Source organism: Sparus aurata, chromosome 23 (assembly GCF_900880675.1).
Source record: "Sparus aurata chromosome 23, fSpaAur1.1, whole genome shotgun sequence".
Taxonomy (NCBI): Eukaryota; Metazoa; Chordata; class Actinopteri; order Spariformes; family Sparidae; genus Sparus; species Sparus aurata.
Window position 1 is genome coordinate 1,283,179 of NC_044209.1, and position 24,513 is coordinate 1,307,691.

The 24,513-nt window shown below is 40.6% G+C and overlaps 2 protein-coding genes across 5 annotated transcripts in view; both read left to right on the top strand.

The window, feature by feature from the left end:
- The window catches only part of LOC115576283 (carbonic anhydrase-related protein 10-like), a 290,975-nt gene that overhangs the window by 22,945 nt on the left and 243,517 nt on the right, over positions 1 to 24,513 (top strand). For both annotated transcript variants that reach the window (XM_030408808.1, XM_030408810.1), the window contains exon 3: positions 11,646 to 11,720. In XM_030408808.1, coding sequence (XP_030264668.1) covers positions 11,646 to 11,720 — 75 coding nt within the window. The remainder of the gene's footprint in view (positions 1 to 11,645; positions 11,721 to 24,513) is intronic.
- On the top strand, positions 21 to 5,347 carry LOC115576280 (uncharacterized). Of its 3 annotated transcripts, XM_030408802.1 has the most exons (4): positions 21 to 3,483; positions 4,319 to 4,383; positions 4,526 to 4,673; positions 4,852 to 5,347. In XM_030408802.1, exon 1 carries the CDS (start codon positions 470 to 472, stop codon positions 1,541 to 1,543), a length of 1,074 nt encoding a protein of 357 aa, XP_030264662.1. In that variant the 5' UTR covers positions 21 to 469; the 3' UTR covers positions 1,544 to 3,483; positions 4,319 to 4,383; positions 4,526 to 4,673; positions 4,852 to 5,347. The 3 variants fall into 3 exon arrangements, with proteins under 3 accessions (XP_030264662.1, XP_030264659.1, XP_030264661.1); XM_030408799.1 differs by having other exon boundaries at positions 21 to 4,383; XM_030408801.1 differs by lacking the exon at positions 4,319 to 4,383.

Here is a 24,513-nt window from a genome sequence, read left to right on the forward strand (position 1 = left end):
AGAATATGGAAAATAAATAAAATAGCTTTAAAAATTGTGCATCTTAAAATAAAATACTTAATTTTTGAAAAATATAATTTCTGTTTCTATTTCCCCTCAAGTAAATTTTTAGCTATTACACTCATGCACGTCTGGACAACCCCTCCATCAGTAAATGGCTTTTTGTATTGACCCCAAATCCAAGCGACTCTGGGGAACATTCATTAGCTCTTATAGGCCATGTTTAGTTAGTTTTCTCTGTCTCCGGCTCACCTGTCTCTCTGTCTTCTCTCCCTTGTGCACATGCGCGAAAAGCTGCAGGCTGCCTGTTACGCTGCTCCAGCCTTTGAGTTCACTTTTTGAACTTTAACTTCTTTTTACTCTTTTTGTTCGTTATTGTTTCTTCACTGTGACTCTGTGAAGTCCTGCCCTCTCTAACAAGGTTGTTTTTATTGAGTTTTTGTGCTTTTTTCTTGTTAATTTTTATAAAATGCCGCTTCCACCGGGACATGCTGTTTTTGTTTACTCTGGAGAACACCTGATCGAGCTAATGCCGGCCGGCATTGTGGCCAGACCAGCTGACATACCACCTGAACTCTGGAGAAAAACACACAGGGGATGCAGAGAAGGGAAGCAATGTCGGGGGATGAGAGGAGGGTCGAGACTTATGGAGAGGAGAAGATTTAAGCCCTGTGTCCCCTCTGTTGTTATGGGAAATGTACGGTCCGTTAGCGACAAAATGGACGAGCTAACGCAGAGCCACACGGTGTACCGGGAGTGCAGTCTGATATGTTTTACTAAGACATGGCTGCACAGGGACATTTCGGACCAGAACGTCTCCGTGGATGGTTTCCACACCGTCCGGGCCGACCGGGATTGCACCGAGAGCGGTAAGCGGAAAGGAGGGGGGCTTGCCGTTCTAGTGAATAGCAGATGGTGTAATCCTGGTTACATCACAATTAAGGAACAGCTCTGTTGCCCGGATGTTGAACTGCTTGCTGTTGGACTCCGTCCATATCATCTGCCTAGAGAGATCCCACATGTCATCATTGTTGTCCTGCACATCCCTCCCTCTGCAAACCCGACATCTGCCTGCAGCACCATACACACCAGCACCTCCAAGCTTCAAACTATACACCCCAGTGCCCTCATCATCATGTCGGGTGACTTTAACCACGTCACCATGGATAGAGTTCTGCCAATATTTAAACAATACGTGAGCTGTCCTACCAGAGAGGAGAGGACCCTGGACCTTATGTATGCTAACATTAAGGATGCATACATCTCCTCTTCTCTCCCCCCTCTGGGCAGGTCAGATCACAACCTGGTTCACCTCAAACCCTGCTATGTACCTCTGGTGAAGAGGAAGCCTACGACCACAAGGACTGTGAGGAGGTGGTCGGAGGAGGCTCATGAGGCACTGCAGGGCTGCTTTGAATTAACTGACTGGCCTGCACTCTGTGAGCCCCACGGGGAGGACATTGATAGGCTCACAGAGTGCATCACGGACTACATTAACTTCTGTGTGGACTGCAATGTCCCTGCTCGGACTGTTATGAAATGAAAAGAAAAGAGCGTTCAGAGAGGGCAACCGTGATGAGGTGAGGAGAGTGCAGGGGGTACTCAAACTTAACATCAGAGGGGCTAAAGACAATTAGAGGAGAAAACTGGAGAATAAATTCAGGCGAAACAACATGAGGGATGTGTGGAGTGGCATGAAAACCATCACCGGGTTGCAGAAGACTGGTAGCATGGGGTTGGAGGGCCGTGTGGACCGGGCCACTGAACTGAACCTCTTTTTCAATAGGTTTGATACTGCGGCCCCTGCCAACAACTGCCACTTTACCTCCCCCTCCTCCTCCTTACAGACCCCTTGTCTGCGCCCCTCCACCTCAATTCACACCCACCTACTCCACCCCTCCCCCCTGCTCTGCATCATGTCCTCCACAACCTGAGGACCTCACCTCTCCTCCAACTGTCACCTCTACAGTGTTCTTCACGCCTGACCTTGTGAGAAGACAGCTGACGAAACTCCACTCCGGCAAAGCTGCAGGTCCTGACGGTGTTCTTCCCAGGGTGCTTAAAGCCTGTGCCCCCCAGCTGTGTGGAGTACTCAGTCAAGTATTCAACCTGAGCCTGCACCTACAGAGGGTCCCTGTGCTGTGGAAGACATCCTGCCTCGTTCCTGTGCCAAAGACGCCGCGCCCTAGCGGCCCTCAGGACTACAGACCGGTGGCCCTGACATCTCATATCATGAAGACCCTGGAGAGGCTCGTCCTGGAGCAGCTAAGGCCTATGGTCAGCCCTTCACTGATCTACTACAGTTCGCCTACCAGCCCCGCCTGGGAGTTGAGGACGGCATCATCTACTTGCTGAACAGAGTCTACACTCATCTGGACAAGCCGGCGAGCACTGTGAGAGTCATGTTCTTTGACTTCTCCAGTGCTTTCAACACCATCCGTCCAGCTCTACTGGGTGAGAAGATGGCTGCCATGCAGGTTGATGCCCCCATCTTGTCCTGGATCGTGGATTACCTGATGGGCAGACCACAGTGTGTACGCCTACAGAACTGTGTGTCTGACAGAGTGGTCAGCAACACGGGGGCCCCACAGGGGACTGTCCTCTCTCCCTTCCTCTTCACTCCATTCACCTCTGACTTCAACTATTGCACTGAGTCCTGCCACCTTCAGAAGTTTTCTGATGATTCAGTAATAGTTGGCTGCATCGGAAGGTGATGAGAATGAATACAGGACTGTTGTGGATAACTTTGTCACTTGGAGTGAACGGAATCATCTGCAGCTCAACGTGACGTGACGTGAGGGCGAAAACACCAGTGACCCCTGTTTCCATCCATGGGGTCCCTGTGGACACTGTTGAGGAGTACAAGTACCTGGGGGTGTACTTTAAAGGAGACATATTATGCAAAACTCACTTTTTCGTTGCTTTAGTGTGTATATTTGCATATCTGGAGTACCTCCCCACCCCTTAAGAATGATTTTCGACCACTAAGTCAATGTTTTGTAAACTGGCGGAGTCAGGAAATGTGTCTCTAAAGGAGCCAGTTGGATTTCACCCGCGCTGTTACGTAACAGAGCGGGTGATTTGAATACTCCCACCCTCATGCTGGATATCTCTTCCCATATTACGCCGGCTACCTGAACGAGGACCCGCCATTTTCTCACTTCACTCGTACGCGACAGCCCGACCGCTACCATGTACAACCCGAAAGCCAAGCACTCCTGCTCTGTCATCGGATGCATGGATACTCATGTTTCCCTTCATTGCTTCCCTACCAAAGAGGATATCAGAGCGAAGTGGCTACATTTTATTTTTCAGGGACGCGTCCCAGCTTCAGTGAGCAAAAGTGTTTTTGTCTGTGCCAGTCACTCCACACCAGACTGTTTCAGCAACCAGGGTCAGTATAAGGCTGGACTGGCAACGAGATTGTTCCTAGAAGATGGATCCATACCCACTGTCTGTGGCAACGCCACAGATGAAGGAACTGTAAGTATTTCAAAAAACAGTGTAGTTTGTGTTACTTTGGCCGTTTAGCACATGAGCTAACGCTAACCGTCGATGTAAATATGAGGCTGAACTAACGTTAAGTTACAACGTTTGGCTTACTGGTCATATGATTCACGGTAATGTTAATCAGCAGTCTTTTAAAACATGACACTGAATTGAGAAAATTAATCAGGATATTGATGTTTGATCGCTTCGAACCGGCCGGTGAACCACTGTTCGGCCATGAACATGCTAGCTAGCTAGCTCACCGTCCGCGAACAACTTCTCAGTTGTTACTGTTGCCTTTCCGATGTGAATACGCATGGGAGACCGTCTCCTTCACATGCTCACGGCCGAGCAGACGGTATGAAATGGTCTCAGTTGTTAACGGACGGTGAGCTGCGTTAATTTATTACCATGTTGTGCTAAAGGAGACTAAAGACTTCCTTTGTGTTAGTATACATGTAACTACGTGTGTAGTGTGAGCTGCTGGCATGAGAGACCCGATCTGAGAGTACCAAAATGTTATCTGCAGTAAAGCAATCACTACTTTGTTTCGGAGCCGGAGACAGGGGTTACCTGCCTGCTGTGCTACGATTAACGTTAGTTATATGCAGACGCGGACACAGAAAAGTTGCTTTGCAAATGTGTACGTTTTTGCTCACTTACTAAATCTAATGTGAAATGAGGGATTTGCATGGGTTTGCTCGGATTATGATTTGCCAGAATTTGCCTTATGAAATAGATTTTTTAATCATCATTTCTGTCTACATAGCTTTGTTTCATGTGACATGAGAAAACAGACACATAACATATTACTTCCTTTTGTGTTTAGCCAAGCACATCTGTACAAACCATTGAAACTTGCAGTGCACTCTAATGTTGACCTATTACAAAAAGGTGATAAGAGGACATTTGAGTCCTGCATTTTTCTAAATACAGATATTTATTTGAAAATAAATCACCATTTTCTGAATATTTTTTGCAATGTGTACAATGTGCTCTCATTCTTATTTAGCATTGTATTATTTTTCCTCCCAAGACTATACCTGGCAGCCCAGCACTTCAATGAAAATACAGACCGTCCACAGGCAACAACCTCAGCTGGTGAGCCACTGTTCAGGCTTCATTTTCCAAGTGGAAGAAAGGAGAATGCACAGCAAAGCCAGTGAAGAAGCAACCAACCTTTCGTAAGTTTTAAACCTTTTATTGAAAATCACACAGAAAAATGAAACAGCCATTATGAAATACTTGTAAAATAAATAAAATATAAATTAACCAGTGTCTATGGCTTTTTCTAGTTTTTTTAAATAAATAATAAACAAACACGATAAAGTAAGCACAATATTTCACTTTTTCTAATTGCAGATTAGGTGGATGACATCTTGGACCTGGTGTTTGAGAAGGTTTTTCAGGACCCTGGTTCATACGCAGATGAGGTTTTGAAGATCTCCATTCCTGAGGCGCTGTCTGCGCAGTTAGAAACGCCGGACAATAAGGAGGTGATAGAACACTACATGACAAGGTTCATTCAAGGGCCGGTCTGAACCCCACGTAGACGCCTCGAGTGCCGGGGAACTCCGTCCGTATATGCAGCACCACACAGCTGGGCAGTGCCACACAAACTCTTCGGCCCAGAAAGCCCCAACATCAGCTCACAATGCTCCTATATGCCAAGTATCTGTAACGGCTGAACAGAGTGGACATATTTAGCTATACATTTATATTTAGACATAATTTTTGATTAACCTTATATTTTTTTGTAAATATTTATATTACCTACTGTTTAACAACAGGCAATAAAAACTAGTTGTACATTCAGTAACTTTTTGAATAGTTGTGTGTTGTTTGCTGTACTTGTATTTATAAAAATAAAACTATATAAGCTGTTTTTTGTACTTTCAGTGTTTTTTTTTTTTTTTCTTTATTATCATTATTATTTTTTTACAAACATATTCCAACTAATGATAATACTATAAAGGAAAAAAAAGTAAAATAATAATAGATAGAAATAAATAAAAAAGGAGAAAAAGGGAAAAAAAAAAAACAAGACACAAACAGACAAACAAATAGCACACTTCCAGTCCCTTCCAATAAAAAAAAAAAATGGACTCAGACACTATAACTACAAACTTCATAAACAAATTCAAAAGAAATATTAAGAGAACAAAAAGATGTACATCACAACGACATCAAATAATTTTCCATTGGAGCCCAAATTTCAACATAACCCGCATCATTATTTTCCAAACTAAAGGCTACTTTCTCTAGACTCACTGCCTCCATGGCCTCGGTGACCCACTCCCTCTCAGATGGAGTTTTTGTACAGATCCAGTTATTGATGATCACCTTTTTTGTGATCATGCATAAAGAGAGGAACACTTTCTTGTCCTTTGGTGGAACTTTATTAAAATTATGTAGATCTCCTAATATACATGACTCTGGTGTTAGTGGAATAGTTATATTAATGTGGTTCATAGCGTGTTTTGTTATACCAAACCAAATTTCTTTTATTTTATGGCAATCCCAAAGTAAATGAAACAAAGTTCCATCAGTATAGCCGCATTTTAGACATTTACTGTCTTCTTGTAAGCCCATTGTAAATAGTTTTGACGGTGTGTAGTATAATCTGTTGAGTATTTTGAATTGTCTTAGTTTATTTTTTATACATCGAAAAGGTTGCCTTGCATTTTTCCATATACCGTTCCAGGACAGCTCTTCCTCTCGTTTATGCAGATCTCTGGCCCATTTTTTTGCACAAACATCAAATTGATCACCAGTGCTATCATTCGGAGTTGAATACCATAATTTAACTGCATTTTTACTTAGCAGGTTGTGACTGTAAAGAATATTTTCAAATGTGTGTACACAAATTCTCAACTTTTCTATCGACACACATTTTTCAATAGAGTGTCGTAAGGTAATAAAGTTCAAGTACTCACTCTTTGGAATATTATATTCAGTGATTAACTCATCAAAGTTTTTAAAACAATTGCAATTATTATTATTAGAGAATATGTGACAAAGCCTTGTTACTCCATTGTCCTTCCACTTTTTACAATTAATAACCTTTTTGTTCACTGTTATATTTGGGTTCTGCCATATTGGCTGATTTATTGAAGTATCTGTGTCAATTCTCAAAACCTTTGCACATGACTTTAAAATATTGAATGACACTTCAATAGGAGTTCCAATCAGTACCTTAGGAAGTGTTTTCATATAATAAAGACATCCTGAGTCAATATTTAAGCTTTGTAACATATTCTCCTCAATGGTTTTCCAGTCTTTAATCACACCAGGATCCAAAAACATATTTACTTGCTGACAACCAAATGATAAATAATAATAAAAAAAGTTAGGGAGCTGCAGGCCACCTTTTTTGTATAGATTAGACATCCTCAAGTATGAGCATCGCGCCTTTTTACCATGCCAAATAAATGCTGAGATTGCTTTGTGTAAGTCATCAAACCAGGCTTTTTGTATGATAGTAGGTAGCATTCTCAAGATGTAGTTGACAGTAGGGAGGATATTCACTTTTACAATATTTACTCGACCCCACAGAGATATAGGAAGGCTTGACCAGCGACCAATATTTGCTCTTATTTTGTTATAGGTTTGAGTGAGATTAATATCTCTTGTTTGATAGATACTTGATGTAATTTTTAGTCCCAGATATGTTAATTCTGTTTGTTTCCATTTTATTTTGGTATTCCGTACACATGTGATAGTACAAGTTTTATTCAGGGGCATCAATTCACATTTCTCCCAATTTACTTTATATCCTGACAGAGAGCCATACTGAGTAATGATCTGTGTGAGATGAAGAAGAGAGGATTCTACATCTGTTAAGTACAAAATGATGTCATCACAGTACAGTGATATTTTATATGATTGACTTCCAATATATATGCCTTTGATATTATTTTCAGATCTTATTTTCTCAGCTAATGGCTCAATAACCAAATTAAATTAGAGACCTGAAATTGGGCACCCTTGTTTTGCACCTCGAACTCCGTCCGTATACGCAGCACCACACAGCTGGGCAGTGCCACACGAACTCTTCGACCCAGAAAGCCCCAACATCAGCTCACAATGCTCCTATATGCCAAGTATCTGTAACGGCTGAACAGAGTGGACATATTTAGCTATACATTTATATTTAGACATAATTTTTGATTAACCTTATATTTTTTTGTAAATATTTATATTACCTACTGTTTAACAACAGGCAATAAAAACTAGTTGTACATTCAGTAACTTTTTGAATAGTTGTGTGTTGTTTGGTGTACTTGTTTTTTGTACTTTCAGTGTTTGACATGTAGACATAAGAATTATGATCATCAAGAGACAGGTTCGTAGGAGGGGGATGAGTATCCAAAAGTACAAAACATAAATTCCTGCACAATATCTAATTTGTATTTCCACCATTTATTAGCAGCAAGTTGGTCATAGACCTAGGTGTAGATGTTAGTAATAAATTGTGTTCTTGCAAATAGATTTTGTGCAGAAATTTATCTTTTCTAGCGTTTGATTAGAAACAATTTAACAATTGTCAAACTGCCTTTCAAAAAGAAAAATAAGCAACAAAGTGGAAAATTGAATTTATTTCATTACTTATTTTTATTACAATGACAGAATTTATACCGTATATTACCAAATAATAGCCGGGTGTCAATTAACAGGGTCTCAATTAAACGCCTGTCCAAAACAAACGCCTGGTCTGTTAAGTGGATGAAACAAACAAATAAACGCCCCGGCTATTATTTGATATTTTAGGGTATGCAAAAAAAAAACAACTTACTGTTCTATTTCCCTCCGACGTAAAGGTCCATAGTCTGCTCTGTAGATATTTAGTGCATTCTGAAGTGAGAATGCACACTGGTACGAGGCCAGGGTGGTCTGCCATGCAGGAAGGTGAGTTTTGAAGCTGATTTAGTCTTCTTATAACCTGTAAATGTGAAAGGTTAAGTGATGTTTGATGACAGATAATATGACTGAATAGTTACATTTTCATTCAACAAGCAGAAGTACTCAGGCGCTGTAGGCATTGTTATGCATCTAAACATAAGTACACCTAAACCAGAGGAAAAAAAGGGAACATTTAACTTTTAGTTTTTTTTATTTGAATATGTTGTTAGCAATAAGGACTGGTCAGCTTGTGCAACGATGTAACCTTATTAATTGGAATTAGTGCATTATGTTGAAACGCAGTACAAACGGATAAACAGACATTACTATGGAGGGTACGGAGCTGGCCGACAGTCACCCCAGCCCGCACTACATCCCCCGTTTCACACCTTGGTTGAAAAATTAGCACACGCGTGAAAAGTGTATAGCTGTGGATAGTAAGTTAGATGTCGGACAAAATAATGACGTAACAGTTAATGTTATTACGGCGTAGCTGAGAATAAAAAAACGAGTGTTACATTCCCGCTCGAAGCTGCCGAAAAAACCTTTCGGACTCGTAAGGGGAATAGCATGCTACTTATGTTTACCCAACAAAAATCTAGATTTTTATAAGCAGTGAGTTACACAAAGAGCAGTCAGCGGTCGACCGTATTTAGTCAGCGACCTTATTTACCCGACGTACAAACATACTGATTTTTAAGAAAAAGTCAAATAAAGCTCACAACTCACCATTCAGAAACGTCTTGTTGCAGTCTACATTGAACAACTTATTCGCTAGCTCCTTCTTGATCAGGGTCCCTCTGACTCTGGTTCAAACATGTATGGTTGGACAGCAAAGTTTCCTCCTGCAGCCATGTTTATACCAGGGTTCACGCTCAATTGTTGTCATGGTAGCATGAGCGTGCCGGCGTTGTCACACCTCCCGGAAGAAGTGGGTGGATTACCTGTGTCTCATTTGCATTTAAAGAGACAGGCACTCAAAACCGACTGTTCTGAACAGGGCTGTTTTGGCAGGTTATTGAACTGTTATGAACTGCTATTGTGCTTCATCCTTATGGTATTTTGACCAAAGCATGTGACAGACATTTCATTAGGACACCAGGGAACTAGATTAACTTGTAAAAATAGGGTATAATATGACTCCTTTAATAATAAGTAGGACTGGTCTAGAAACACCGAGGCGGTCTAAAAAAAAGCCAAAGTCGACTCTTTTTCCTCAGGAGGCTGAGGTCCTTTAACATCTGCCGGACGATGCTGAGGATGTTCTATGAATCTGTTGTGGCCAGTGCGATCTTCTTTGCTGTCACATGTTGGGGCAGTGGGCTGAAGGTCGCAGATAACAACAGACTACAGAAACTGATCAGAAGGGCCGGTGATGTCATCGGGGAGGAGCTGGACACTCTAACAACTGTGGCAGAGAGGAGGATGCTGTCCAAGCTTAAGTCCATCTTGGATTATGTCACACACCCTCTTTATGACACACTGGCCCAGCAGTGGAGCACATTCAGTGGAAGACTCCTCCCAGATGCACCACTGAGCGCCACAGGAAATCATTCCTGCCTGTGGTCATTAAACTTTGTAATGCCTCCCTAAGAGAGTCAGACACCCCTCCTTCTGTAACCTGACTCAAGCAAAAATACGGACAATCATTCTTTTTTGTTTGTTTTTGTTTGCACTTTTTGCACATTATTTAAACTGTACATCGATCTTTTACATATTGTTTTTTATATATATATATATATATATATACATTTTTATATATATATATATATATACCGGTATATATATATATATATATATATATATATATATATATATATATATATTTATATTTTGTTCTTAATATATGTTGTTTGTATATCTGGAGTGTGTAACAAAAATCATTTCCCCCTGGGATTATTAAAGTATTTCTGATTCTGATTCTGATTCAGATTTATTGCTTACTCATCTTTCCGTCTGTCACTTGCTTTTCACCTCTTTTGTCTATTTTCAGAGTCGTAATCCTTATTGCCTGGAATGCACAGATTTGATTGGCTGAGTAGCATCACATGCGATGGCTTAACTCGCATGCAATTGGTCAGTGGATTTCCTGATCAACTAAACCAGCACCGTAAAGTCTAGAAAAGTACCGAAACGAAAAAGAATGTCAAGAAATGACAAGTCACCCTCTGATCCCGATCTTCAGCTTCATGCAATGTAAGGCCTGATATGAGCGCAGTATCAGCCAGATACCCGATGTCAGTATCGGTATCGGTGCAATCCCAGTATATTTACAACATCAACTGTTTTCTTGATGTTAGCTTTCATGCTAAAAACTGTTTAATGGTTGATGCTGCACTTTTAATCAGCTTGCATCAGCTTGAGGCATGATTGACAAAGGCACACCATGTAAAGATAGATAGTTCGACATGTGATGTCCGGAGCCAAAATGTAAATCTCCTTGTTTGGCTTTTTTTTAATGAATATTTGAGACACACAAATGTGTCCACTCATTAAAGGCAAATTGGTCCCTTTCTGATATGGTGACACTTGTGAAATATCCCTCTCTTCCCCTTCACTTTCACTGCCAGTCCTGTCTCTGCATTATGGTGTACCTTCTCAGACCATATCACCTCCCTGCCTATCTCACCACTTTCCCATCTTTACCCAGTTAGGTGAACCCAACCCAGCCTCTGCACCTGCCTCTTGCTCCTTCACTTCAGTACACAGTACATCATTTACCTCCTGACTCTCCCTCTCTCAGTGACTTACTGTCATTGTGGTCCAGACATTCTTCAGCCCTGTCACATTTGGTTTGGGTTGGCTTAGTGTTGCCTAACTGTAAAACTGCATTGACCATATATCAAGTACATTTCTTTTAATTCAACAGCATCACAAATTTCTTTTTACTTTTAACAGTGAGTATAGATAAGAGAAAACTGTATACAATATGAATGTTAGAGGTTAGGCTCAGATCTCTTAATTCAGAAGCTTCTCGCGGTCCATTTGTACATTGAAATAGTTGTTATTCCAACTCCTCATGTCCATACTGGCCAGAAGTGTTGGATGTTACAGTTGTGTGACTTTACAAGGAGAGTGAAGGATTTCAATTAGAAATTCAGTAATGACATTACTAGAACAATACATAAGCATTTTGAGCATTTTTGGGAGCTTTAGTGTCAGAGTATCTTTACATTGACAGAGGAACATGTCGAAAAAGAAACATATTTTATTGAACAGTTGTTTCTTCTTTCTCTCTGTCTCTCTTCCTGCAGCTCAGCCTATTACATCCAAGCTTGATGAGAGTTGGTGGGCGTATAAGGACGTTGTCCAGGGAAGCTTTGTTCCAGGTAACGGACCATCACCCATCATCCAACTCACCCATAATATGGTGTCATTACCAACACCGCGTGGTGTTTTTTTTGTTGTTGTTGTTTTTTTTATTCTATGAAAAGGATGGCTGATGAGAGTGTCTTTTTAATCCTAGAAGCGTCAGAGTGTCTTATCTAAGCCATGCCACAGGGACACCAGCGCTGCTGAGCTATTATTTCATGATGCTTTTCCATCTCACAGCGGCACTGAAGGCGTTGTTTATCTTGAAGATGTGTTGGAAGTGTGCTGGTTCACACAAACTTGTAGGTTTCTTCTCACAGCTCTCTATGGTTTCTTCTTCTAACTCATCCATTGACGAAATGGTTCAATAAATGTCCACATCTTGTTGTGTAGACCTGATTTTAGTTGTGTTAGCAGCTGGAGACATCAAACTAAGATATTGAAATAGAACTAGAACAATTTATATAATTAGTATAGATTAAGGACACAGCTTCACATCACTGATAAAAAGCACCACTGACCTCCGTGACAAATACATTGCATTTCCTGTGCCTGTTTCCCAATAAAAGCCACAGTTGGTTTGCACAATAGGGTCATTCTCCAGTCAGGTCCAGTTTCGTACATTGTATGACATGTGATCAAATAAAGATTCTTTTTTTTCTTCTTCCTCTGGTCGAATACTTCAATGTGAAGCAATGCAGAAGACAACGGTACATATACAGGGTGTCCTGTATATCCTATGTGCGCTGTGGTGATCGTTCAAATTATGTTGTGATATATATGGTAGTGTTGTCAAAAGTATAATTTTTTCAATACATATCAATTCTGAATCTTTAAAACAGTTTCATTATTTAATAATAATTTAATAATTTTCCACAGTACAGCTACACCAGTAACAGCTGCACTCTGTCGCTCTCTTTTGTCTCGAGTTTACACACACACACACACACACACACACACACACACGCACAGCTCAGTGAACTGTAGTTGATGAGTGAGTTGTTCTCTTGTTGGCCTAACAGCCATGTGTAACTCTCAAATCTAAGCTCCCCAAGAGCTGGCCTGGGGACTCTCAGAGTTTCAGCAGAAGAAAGCACACAAACAACAAACAAAAAACAACATTGGGTTTCATGTTGCAACCTTGTATTTATCTATAAAAACATATAAAATTGTATGCCATTCATGTTGTGTTGGGTCCCCGTCGTCTCAAACATGGTATGGAAGTATTGATTAGTATTGATGTTCTACAGTATTATAAGGAAGAGAGAAATTCCAGTATTGTGTTGAATGCCTGTATCCTTTGTGGGCTTTGTCAAGCATTTGTTACTGGTCAAACAGCTGCAGCGCATTAAGGCAGTTGCTAATGAAATCTACTGCATGTATATAGATAATGAAAGGAAATAGGTTAAAAGGGTATTGCATCAAAAATGGCAACAATGAGGTATGATATTGTTATGCTGGAGAACTTCTAAGAGTAATAATAGACGGATACGTTGAGGGGATTGCCATTTTGATTTCTTGCTTACATCCTCAGTACACTTCTTCTTCTTCTTCTTCTCTCTTTTCCTTTCTCTCTCCACCTTCCCTCTAGCGCCTCTGATGGCTGGATGTTGTAACTAGTAACCACATACTGCATATTATGAACACAACAGATATAATGATGATATTTCGGATTATAAGTGATGTAATTAAGGCTTTATAGTCCATTTCTGCTTCCTCTTTTGATGGGTTGTCAAGGTTCTAACACTGAATAGTTAAAAGCAGCTCACTCGCCTCACATTCGTGTGGGTAAAATGTGGTTTATGCCCAGTGCTAACGCAGGAAGTGGTGGGATGCACATGGTAAGTGTGTGGAGGTCAGGGTGCTGGATAGAGACTGAAGTTTATGTCCCGTCTCAATCCAGTTCATTATAGCTTTTGTAAAACTATAACACAGTTTCCTCTCCCTTATAATGCTGGTTTATCAGTAGAAAGAAATGGTTCTGATGCAGGTTTTGGCAGAATCTTCCAGTACAAACAAACTTTCTAGAGTTGGCATAAGGGACAGTGATCAGACAGTGTAATGACTGAGGAGATGGTGTAGGTAAAGGACACCTCACTCACCTCTACACTTCTGTTGTCACATGTAATTAATGAAGTTGAGCCACACTAATGATGTTGCTGAGCCAGTGTCGGATCTGCCTCTCTGTGACTCTGCATCTGTAGAAAAGGACCAAGATCATTTATTTATAATTACTTTGAAATCACTTGAGTTTAATTTGAGTCATGCTCTCATTTAAACAGCACATTTCCCATTTTAGAATGATTCTGAAATATTTCCAAATGAAGAAATGTGTGTGAACAGGCCTTCTGGGAAATTTGAGGCTGACAGTGGGCTCATCACATCAGTGGGCTCATCACATCAGTGAGCATAGCCTGATTTTGACTACAGCTTTTTTACCCTCAGTGTGCTCTCACACTACACCTCTCTCCTCTCTTTGTGTTAGTGCTGTACCAGCACACGAGAAATGTTTTTTTCAAGCTGTTTTAGGGATCGGAGTGGGAATGCAGTCAGCAGAAAAGAAAAACTCGGATGGGGGCCATCTTGTGCTAACATTTTCTGTGATCACCTTTGCAGTCACATGAGGTACACAGGCAATATGCTGGGATAAGAGGGACAAAGCTGCAAGTGCTTTCAAAAGGAGAACCAATGAGCAATGGGCGTCTGCCAGCCTCAGAGCATGGACAGAGTACGAGAACTGTGAGATGACCCAACAGAGTTAGCAGGGAAGGAGGGTGAGAGCAAAAGATGCAACTTCACTGTTTCTTTGTCATAAACACTGAGGTGCACACAATGGTAGATAAAAGGAGACATAGAGGAAAGAGGCTGGCAATGCCACTGAAGTTTGGCTGTGAGCTATCATTTTGGCACCATAAAATATATAACTAAATATCACACAAGATACAGTATGCACCACAGATGCCGTGGGACGTTGGAGAGTCTTTGGTAGGTGAGATAGCATCATAGTATTTGGCCCTCTTAACTTCTTTCACCGGTTCATTCAGCGGCACCTACTGAGGCAGGAGCACTTTTAGGATTAGTTGGTACAGGTCTGCCTGGTTACTCTGTAAATCCCCTCCTCCAACCACCAGTCCCTATTGACTTCATTGGATAGAAAATCAACAACAAATGATCATCTATTGTTTAATGCAGGGGAAATATTAGCCTTGCTTGGGATTGTCTTCACAGCAGTGAAATGCGTGAGATACCATAGAACAGCTCAGCAGAGGGCTGTGCATTATGGCTGACACATTTTCCAAAAATCATGTTCAAACCCATTTGAAATGGCAGACAATTCATTTGAATTAATTGAAATACACACACCCTGTCAAAAATAATGTTATTTCTGATCAGTCCATAAAAAGAGCCATTGTCTTATGACTGTTAGTGTAATCTTATCATACAGCTTGACTTTATACAAGGTGCAAGGTCATTTATTTGTCATTATTTAACACAGGGTTGTATACTGAAATTAAAGTGTTTACTTCTTCATTCTAAACAAACTGCAGAACACTTATACAGTTATTTATATACAACATTGTAAAATCTGTGTCAAGGTGGATATAAACAGCAGCAACAAAATGTTGATGATAATGTTGTCGGCATCTCCATTCCAAAAGTTCGACATCAGTGAAACACTGTCCATCAGCTCTGACTGTGTGAGTCCACCTGTTCAGCATGGCTCTTATTCTGACTCTCTTATTCCTTGGGGTGGTCCAAACGGTCAGGTTGTGTGGTCGACGTGGGCCGTGACAGTCTCAAAGTTTGCTGCTCCTAATCCAAAACACCTGCTTTCTTCTCCAATGATGATGACACTATTTCTGGCATGCTCAGTAAAAAATGTGTTTCAGCAAAAAAGCCAGAAAACATCTAAACTGTAGCATAATTTGCAGGAGCTGCCATGTGCCGCCACTGTCATAACAAGTTGTGATGTGTTTTATTTGTGGACACTGTGGTGCAACTTCTCCATCAAGAGATTCTGAAATCTCTCTCCCAAATCAGTACCAATGGGCTGCATTACTTTGCATACAAATCTTGCTAACTGATTGGTAATGGCATGTTTATATGCTTCTGGCAAGGGTCTGCTGAATCTGAGAGTGCCAAAGAGAAGGTCATCAGACAAAGTTGTACACTTGAAGTTGGGTGACGTTTGAGCGGCAAGCTAGCAGTTGAGCCATTGTTTGATTTGTTGTCATTTTTGATTAAACTGTCCTCTCAGAGTTTTCGTAAGGCAGTGCGTGTTGTCTCTGACTTGTGAGAGAGGAGTTTTTTTTCTGCTCAGGGCACTAACATTACCTCTACATGCCCTGTTTATCACTTTCTTATCAAACCAGCTCAGTTAGGCGCACACAAGGTGCTTGGTTAGATTTGTGGCGGCGGTGTTTCTTTTGTTTTTTGGTCAAGTGTTTTTCTGTACTCACTGTGAGTAGATCTTAATAAATGAATTAGACAAGCTCAGCAGAAATTCAGACCAAAAAAGGTGGATTGCTTCCTAAATCCTAGGCCGAGGAAGGGTGAGGTTTTCATTTTGAAATGCCTTTTTTTCTAGCTAGATACTAGCTTCTGTTTGGCTGTTTGAGCTAGCAGAAAAGGGTTAGATAGAGGGCCTTTCAACTTTCTGGGCACTATTAGGTTTTTCTTGACTTTCTGATCAATAGTCAGGTACCCATATGAACACTTTAACTGCTTTTGTCTGAGTCTGAGGTAGTCCAATCTATCAGATATCTTCCACTGTTACAATAGTTTGAGAAGAACACTCCCTGTTTGTGTTTCCATAAGCTGCAGTGGAGTGACAGTGACTGAGAGAGAATAAGAATCAGAATAAGAATTTCCTTTATTTGTCCTGCAAACAGGAAATTTCTTCATCACAGCAGCCAAAGGACAGTTGTATTGTAATAAACAATAATGATAGTAAAAGAATTAACAACACAATAAAAATGTAAAAAAAAAAAAAAAAAAAGAAATAGAACATTTCTTTCTAGAGAAATGTCAAGGTGGAAGAATCTCACTTGATTTTGTCTAAAGGTTACTGCTCTTCAGCCTCATATTTGCTTCCGACAAAGGTTTTACACCAAATGAGATGGGAAGGATGTGAGCAAGATTCATCCAAGACAGGCTTGAAAAATTGTCCTCTCCTCTTGCGCCTGGCTAAGAGCTGATCACAGTGTGAGTCAGAACCTCTCCATAAGTGCTGATCCCATCTCAATTCTACCTAAACTTAACATGCATCTTGCAAGATAATGGCAGGTGCGAATCGGGTCTATGTGATCTGAAACTAATTTGCGTCCATGCTGAATAGGGCAAAATGTGTAGTTAATGTGTCTCTCCAGGTCTGGAGCACAGTTCACAACTGCTTTGTCACTCAAATAAGAATAGCTGGTTCACCTTTAAGGGCAGTCCACTCTAAGAAGTGAGCCTGGGTCAAGGCTGGTGTAACCCCAGGACTAACCCACCTTTAATCAGCAGGTGGCAAGCAAAACTAAAACACTTGGTGTGGGTGTTGTAGTTCATATGTATAATTTATACAGTCAAACAGCGCAAACTGTACAGTAGGGCATTTTGCATCGGTATACAGATTCAGTGTATGCTATGGTATGACATTTAACAGTCACTGTACTGTATGTACTCCTCTGTCCATCACCCCAGTGCAGCACTGCTGAACAGCTGGAGTTGCGAGACCGAGGAGTTCCTGCGATGAATACAGAAGCATGCGAGACAAAGGTTATAGGTATATGTTATTAACACAGCAACAAACAGACAAAAGGTTAGTCATCCCAAGGATTAGAAGACGTGCTTGTATTTTTCTCTCTTTTGAGGTTTTGGGCTGGCAACAACACGGAGTGTTTTATTCTGAAGATTAAATGGATGTTATTTTTCAGTGTGCCCCATTGCACTGGCCTCCGACAGAAAATAGAAGCCATGCGTATCTGCCAAGGGTCAGGACTGCCGAGGTTGGGGCGGAGCAGATCCGCAATGCAGCGGTCTCTGTGTGACTGAAATTAGTCATATTTTGTAGCTTAATGATGACGCCTGATCTGCCGAGCACTTTAATTTACATTCTTAAATCGCACCATAGAAAAAGATATTTTTGTATTGTCGTCTCACTATAGACTCTATTATAGAAGGTATAGGTCTTATATGACTGAGCCTACAATAGAATATTTATATTTATTCCTATATTATAATATATCGGACTGTGATCCTCTGTCTGCCTGCTCATCACTGTGTCCAAGGGCATTCCTTTATTTCAAAAGATTGAGGCTATTTCATTGTTCTATAGAGGTTACTTGGGCAATTTTCTTTAAGGTAAGTAAGTAGTAAGTAGTATAATAAGTGATGTATTACTCTATGCAGAGAGTTATATTGTACCGTAATATACTGGTTTAGAATTCAAAACATTCAAAATCTCAGAGGAAATATCAACTGTGCACTGTACTGATGGATGGCTCTTACCACTTCTTCTGTGATCATTTAATTGGATATGTCAAAAGGTGAGATGTTGCTGTTCACATTAACCTGAAATGTCTCTAATATATATATTCTCATATCTTTGCTCAGATCAAACAAGCTTGTTGCTTGATTGGGCGAAAACTGAAATTTTTAGTTCAGTATTGCAAAAGATTGTGTAAAGACTAGGGCTGTCAATGCGATTAATCGCATTTTGTCCATAGTTAACTCACGATTAATCGCAAATTAATCGCAATTTTTTTGGCAAATTTTTTTTCTGTTACATATGTACCTTAATGTATTTTTTTCATGTTCTTAATATTTTTAACAACATAAGAAAGGGCAAATATGCTTGCTTTATGAAAATGTTTATTCAACACTTCAATGGTAACTCATTTCATGTCGACAGTACGTGCAGATAACTTTTGTCCTATCGACCGAACCATCTGGCAGTGTTTTGAAAGTGAATTTGCCGTTCATAAGTCCTTTCTCCATTTCCTTTCGCTTTTCAGTCCACCGTGTTTTTCCCGAACGCCAACCCTGCTTCATCTTTTCCTGATTCCCTTTCTTTTTCTTCTGCCACCCTCTGGATCAAGACTACAGGTGCCATCGACGGGCGTAAATCAAACAATGCGTGTTTCTTTTCTTGTATAATACCGAGCGTTAATCGCGCGTAAAAAAAATTGACGACGTTAAGAGGATGTTGCGTTAACGCGTTTTTAACGCGTTAACTTTGACAGTACTAGTAAAGACAAATCAAGTAGAGCCTTTTCTTAGTAAAACCACAAACTGACCAGATACAGAGAGGAGCGTTATAATCGATTATTAAGATTATATTAAAGGTTTGTCAAATCTTGTATTAAAATAAACGAAGATAGGCTACTTGCAGTTTCTCATCATAATAAATTTTGACTGAGGATTTGACTGGATCACTGATGGACATGGAGATGGCGTTGAAGTTTTGGCATTGGACAGGGGCCATTTTTGGCAGACCAATGTTTGCTGTGGGCTTCCACTGTGTAGAATACTGGGATCAGCTCTAGTTTTCAGCCAGCCAAGGGGAGCGACAGGAGAATTAAACTAATATACATGAGGGAGGAAACCCCCTGCAGACATAGGAGTCACATGTGAACCTCACAGACAGGGAAATTGAACCCATGACATTGGCAGTGCTAACCATTTATCCACCGTGCTGCAAAGGTAAGGTTAGCTAATCGTTCTAATTGTCTCATCACAGCACCCCAGAACAACTACCATTGAGGACTTGTACTCTGCACTCCACAGGCCCCAGTTTCCATGCAGTAGTGTAGTGGTGCTGCAGCCCCTTCTTGGCCGGTTTGTAATAATAGACCTGTTTGGGAGACCCTACCAGGAGCTATTGCCTTTGACAACACATCTCCCAGGGTAACAGCCCTCCAACAATGTTAAAGTAAATGAGGTCTACCTTGATCTGATGTCTGCATTACAAATAATAATAAAATTCAAAACCCTGCTCTGAGTCAACAATAAATAACATCAGTCCTGAGTAACAACCCAGTCACCGGAATGAATGTAAGCCAAGTGCATTTCTTCAAAACCACCGATACGCTAGAACTTAACTTTTAATGTTTCAGCTTTAAATTTGTGGAAATGTCACCAATTGTGCCATCACGGTGTTGATGTGTTGTGCCACATCTGGCACAAATGTCCACCTATCTGTGGTTTGTAGAAAAGTTACCTGTTGACATTATCTCCTGGCTGTGAGTAAAAAGCTTAGAAAAAGTTATTTTTCCTCTTGCTGGAACTAATGCTGTAGACATGTGGTTGTGTGTGGGTTCTCTAAACAGTTTTGTTCCTCGGTCTTGCATTTTTAAAACATTGTGAACTGCTTTGCAAATTTAGACATGTTTTGGCTGTAAAATGGTAAGACTGAATTCTGTATTCCCTTCAAAGATCCAGTTTTTCTTTGCTTTCTTAGTGCAGCAGACTGAATAAACTGTTAAACTTCCATCCTCCCAACTAGAGTGAGAGAGAAAAGAAGAGGAGGAGGAAGCAGAAAAAGTGATAGGGGTGGGCTTGGTGATGAAGAGAAGAAGAGAGAAGAAAAGGAAGAACTCCGAGGAGCTGTCCTTTTCTCCCAATAGATCTCCACACTAGCTCTAGCCGTGTCGGTTTCATTTGTGTGTGTGTGTGTGTGTGTGTGTGTGTGTGTGTGTGTGTGTGTGTGGTGGCCTTAAAGTGAGAAAGTGAGGAGGATAAAAGAAGGGATGAGGAAGAGAAGCAGAGCTCAAGGAATCTACCTTTCAGCTCTCCAGCAGCTACAGCCTGAAGATGATTAGAGAAAGATCTTAAGAAAGGGAGAGAAAGACTGGAAGGATGGAATGTTTTTCCTCTTTTTTGCAGACTGTCAGAGCATATAAATGGGGCTTTTATACGTTTGTGTTTTTAGTTATATCTAAATTTTTACTTATCGTGTCCAGGCTGCCAGTTTGATGGCCTGATTGGTCTTCCTTCTACTCACAGCACCTTGAGCACTGTGGCGCCTAATCCACAAGTATTATAAAGATTATAACTTTTCACCTTTTAGCCTTTTTTCAACATTTTAACCTGTTCCAGCCCTCTTACTCTACAACTGTTCATATTTTTTCACCTTTTTAACCTCCTCCAGCCCTCTTACCCTACAGCTTTTCATCCCTTTCATTCCTTTTTCACCTATTTAAGCTCTTTCATCCTATAACTTTTCACCTTTTTAGCCTTCTTTCACCATTTTAACATCTCCCTGCCCTCTCAATCTACAGCTTTTCGCCTTTCTTTCAACATTCTTAGAGTTTTATGCATTTTCGGCAGGTCGTTCAGCAGATCTCGTTTCAGCCTGCAGCATTCACACTGCATTTTCGCAGGAAATGCAATTTTTTCTAGTTATTATTATCATTGTTGTTGTTATTATTATTATTATTATTAATATTATGATTTTATCATTGGTATTATTATCATTATCATTATGATTAATTTATTCAAGTTGTGAAATTCTTTCAAACAGGCAGGAGGATGGTCAAGTTGAATGAGTAAGGACTTCAATTCAGGAGACGGCTGTTCACGTCCTGTGTGAAGTCAAAAGTGGATTGTTGGAACTTACTACATAGTAAAGTTATGTCACAACCCAGGCACATTTGCACATTTGTGAGTTCATTTTAACCTGAACCACAGTGTGTTTGTCCAGCATATAGCCAACATAGAATTATATCTGTGGCAGGTTTACCATCATTCATTGTCTCAGTAGTTTTTAAACAACTTCTTGATTTCAGACAGAGGGAGACAAAAGCAGCTGCCAGCCATCCCAGACTGTGCATATAACTGCTCAAATGACAACTGTTGGTGTCAGATTATTTTGACTGTAAAAGAAGAAGAATAAGAATCATTATTTATGTCACTTATCATACAATGTACAACATGGTAAAACTGGTACACTTAACCTACCCTGAAGGAGTGGTGGGCAATGTTCGTGCCCAGGGATCACCTCCAGATCTGATCCTGTGGCACCTATCAGGGGCACTGACATTAGCTATAGAGCTACTCAGAACTGTCACCTGACAGGAAGAAGGTTGTTAGTTTTAGGTGTTGAGCTTTGTCCAGGTACTCTGGTTAAATTTAAATGGCGATTGTAAACTTTGAGTGTCAATGGTTATCTGTTGCTGTGTGATGGACATGTAACTGATGGATGGATAGATCTCTACCCTATACGCCCCATAAATGACATGCTACAAGTGTGGAGCTGCAGCCAACACATCCCAGACTCAAGGCTGATCCTCACCTGCCGATGACCTTTTTTCAGAGGACATAATAGTAATAAAACAAACAGCAATGTTCATGTATTACTCTGAGGAGCTGTAGTAAGCCCAAGGATATTGTACATGTTTTTAAAAAACAGGGATTTTATTGTTAGTTGGATTTTACCCCAAGAAAAACACACTACAAGGTGTATTTTCGCAATGCTTCACTTTGACAACAACAAAAAAAAGATCAGTTTGGTAGTTTTCCTTCAAATGCTCATTAATGAGCATGCAGCAGGAAACCACATATGATGTTGCCTTTCCATTCCATAAAATACCCAAGGGACAGACAATAATCATACCTTTTGGTTGATGTCAAGAAAAGCAGAAAAGTCCTACACACTTCTCTGAGACTTCTGAGAGCATCTCCAAAGGAAGCCAGCAGACATTAGCCCAGAAGCTGTTTCAAATTCACCTGTAATATTTGATATAGTGTAAAGTTGATTCTAATTCAGGTTGAGGCTGATGTTTAGTTTGGCTGTTGTTTAAGGGATGTAAGGGATCTGTAAAGGAAGAAATAAAAAGTTGAATGTGTCTGCTCTGTCTCCCCTCTGTCATGTCAGAGAGGTTGCTGCGAGGTGTAGATGGCAGAGCGCCCACTTGAGAGAAAGAACAGAAAAAAAAGATGCAAAACAGACTGTATCACCCCCAACGTGTGTGTGTGTGTGTGTGTGTGTGTGTGTGCGTGCGTACGTCCGTGCGTGTGTGGAAAATAAAGCAACTTATATTAATGTCACACATTCTCTGTGTTATTGTTGTATGTGTTATTTGTGAAGATGGGGGTGTATGTACAGGATGTAATATCCCTGCTGTTCTTGTTCAGTGTGCGTAAGTTACATGCGCTGTGTGTGTTTGTGTGTGTATGTGAGGTTATGGTATGGTTATTTCTGAGTCTGTGTTTTTAGGGTACATAATATCACAGCTCAGGGTTGTTATTTGGGAGTGCTGCAGAGTAAGTAGGACACCAAGTTAGTGATCAGAGGAGCCTCTGCCTTGCTCTCTCACTTCCTCTTTCTCTCTCTCTCTCTCTCTCTCTCTCTCTCTCTCACACACACACAGACACACACACACACACACACACACTGCTCTTATCCATATAGTTTTCTCTTTTTGTCTTTGTCATGCAGTTTCCCTATTTCTGTCTATCTCTTTCTCACTCTAAATCTCTCTGTCGGTCTTTCTCGCTGTCTCTCTCCCTCACACACACATGCACACACCCTTGCAGAGACTCTCAGGGCCACAGGAGAGAAGGGAAAGAGGAGGAAGTAGAAGAAAAAATGGATGAAGTGCTAGATCAGGCGGAGGAGGAGGAGGAGGAGGAGGTGAACGTGGAAACGACATTCCTCCCATGCAGTAGAGGAGATATGAGCAATTTTGGATGGGACTGAAGGAGGTGTAGAGGGACAACGACACAGGACAGAGAAAGAGTGTGAAGGAAAAAGACATGAGAGAGAGAGAGAGAGAGCACCAGCAGCATAGAGGAACAGAGAGGGGAATGAAATTATGGTATTCAATCTCAATAATCTGCTGATATCATTACACATCCACATTCTCTACGCCTGATGGCCGCCCGCTACATTCCTTGCAATTACTCATCGCAGTAACAACATTAAAACTAATGCTGGCGGTCATTATGGCACTGCTGCTATTTGTTATTATTTAGCTGGGCCGCTGCAGGCCACTGTAATGAATGGGCACGTGCTTGCCGAGCCGAGGTGTTTGCCGTAGTTAAAAATTCCAATGAATTCATTAGTCTGTAATGTAGCAGAGCTAAGATGAAATGAAATGAGGGGCCTCACCAGGTACAAAGTGCTGATGACTAGATGTAGAACGAGAGGGCGGCAGTGTTATTAGGGGCATTTACAGAAAAAAAAAGGTATTCAGCTTTGGCTGTAATCTGCTGTTCCTTTCTGTAAATGAGCAGGTTGGTATGGGGATTGAACCTGTGACCTTTTATCCATTCCATAAAGCACGATGGATTTCTCTGGTTGGACCATTGTTGGAAACCCTTGGGATGATAAATGCCGGAACACTATCCAGCAAAAAAAAACTCAAAACACAACCAGTGGGGGTTGCTAGACCGCTGATGGTGGCGGAGCCGAAACGCAGCAGACACGTATCTGGTTGAATCTCGGGGTGACATTACTTGTGTCTGCGTTCTGCCACAAATTGTGCTCTGAAGTAAAAATCATCGAGCTTGGGTCCATGTTCAAAATTGCCGTTCAAGAAAACATACTAAAAGTGTATTTCAAAGGACATATAACTTTCTGTAGTTACAATAAATTAATTCTCTAGTTAATTACAATTCAGTATAACATTTAAAAGTAAACATGTAAGATTTAAAATACATACTTTTGAGAAATGCACTGAGTTGCAATCAAGTACTGTTGAATAAGTATATTTATTTTTAGTACATTGAAGTAAAACGTAATGATATTTATTATAAAGTTCTTTCTTTTAAACTACATTTCAAAAGAAGCTCTAAGTTTTTTTTATTTATTTAACTTAGTTAACT

What these genes read in the sequence shown, in the direction of transcription:
- LOC115576280 (XM_030408799.1), top strand. Translation starts at nt 470, where the DNA reads ATGCCGCTTCCACCGGGACATGCTGTTTTTGTTTACTCTGGAGAACAC.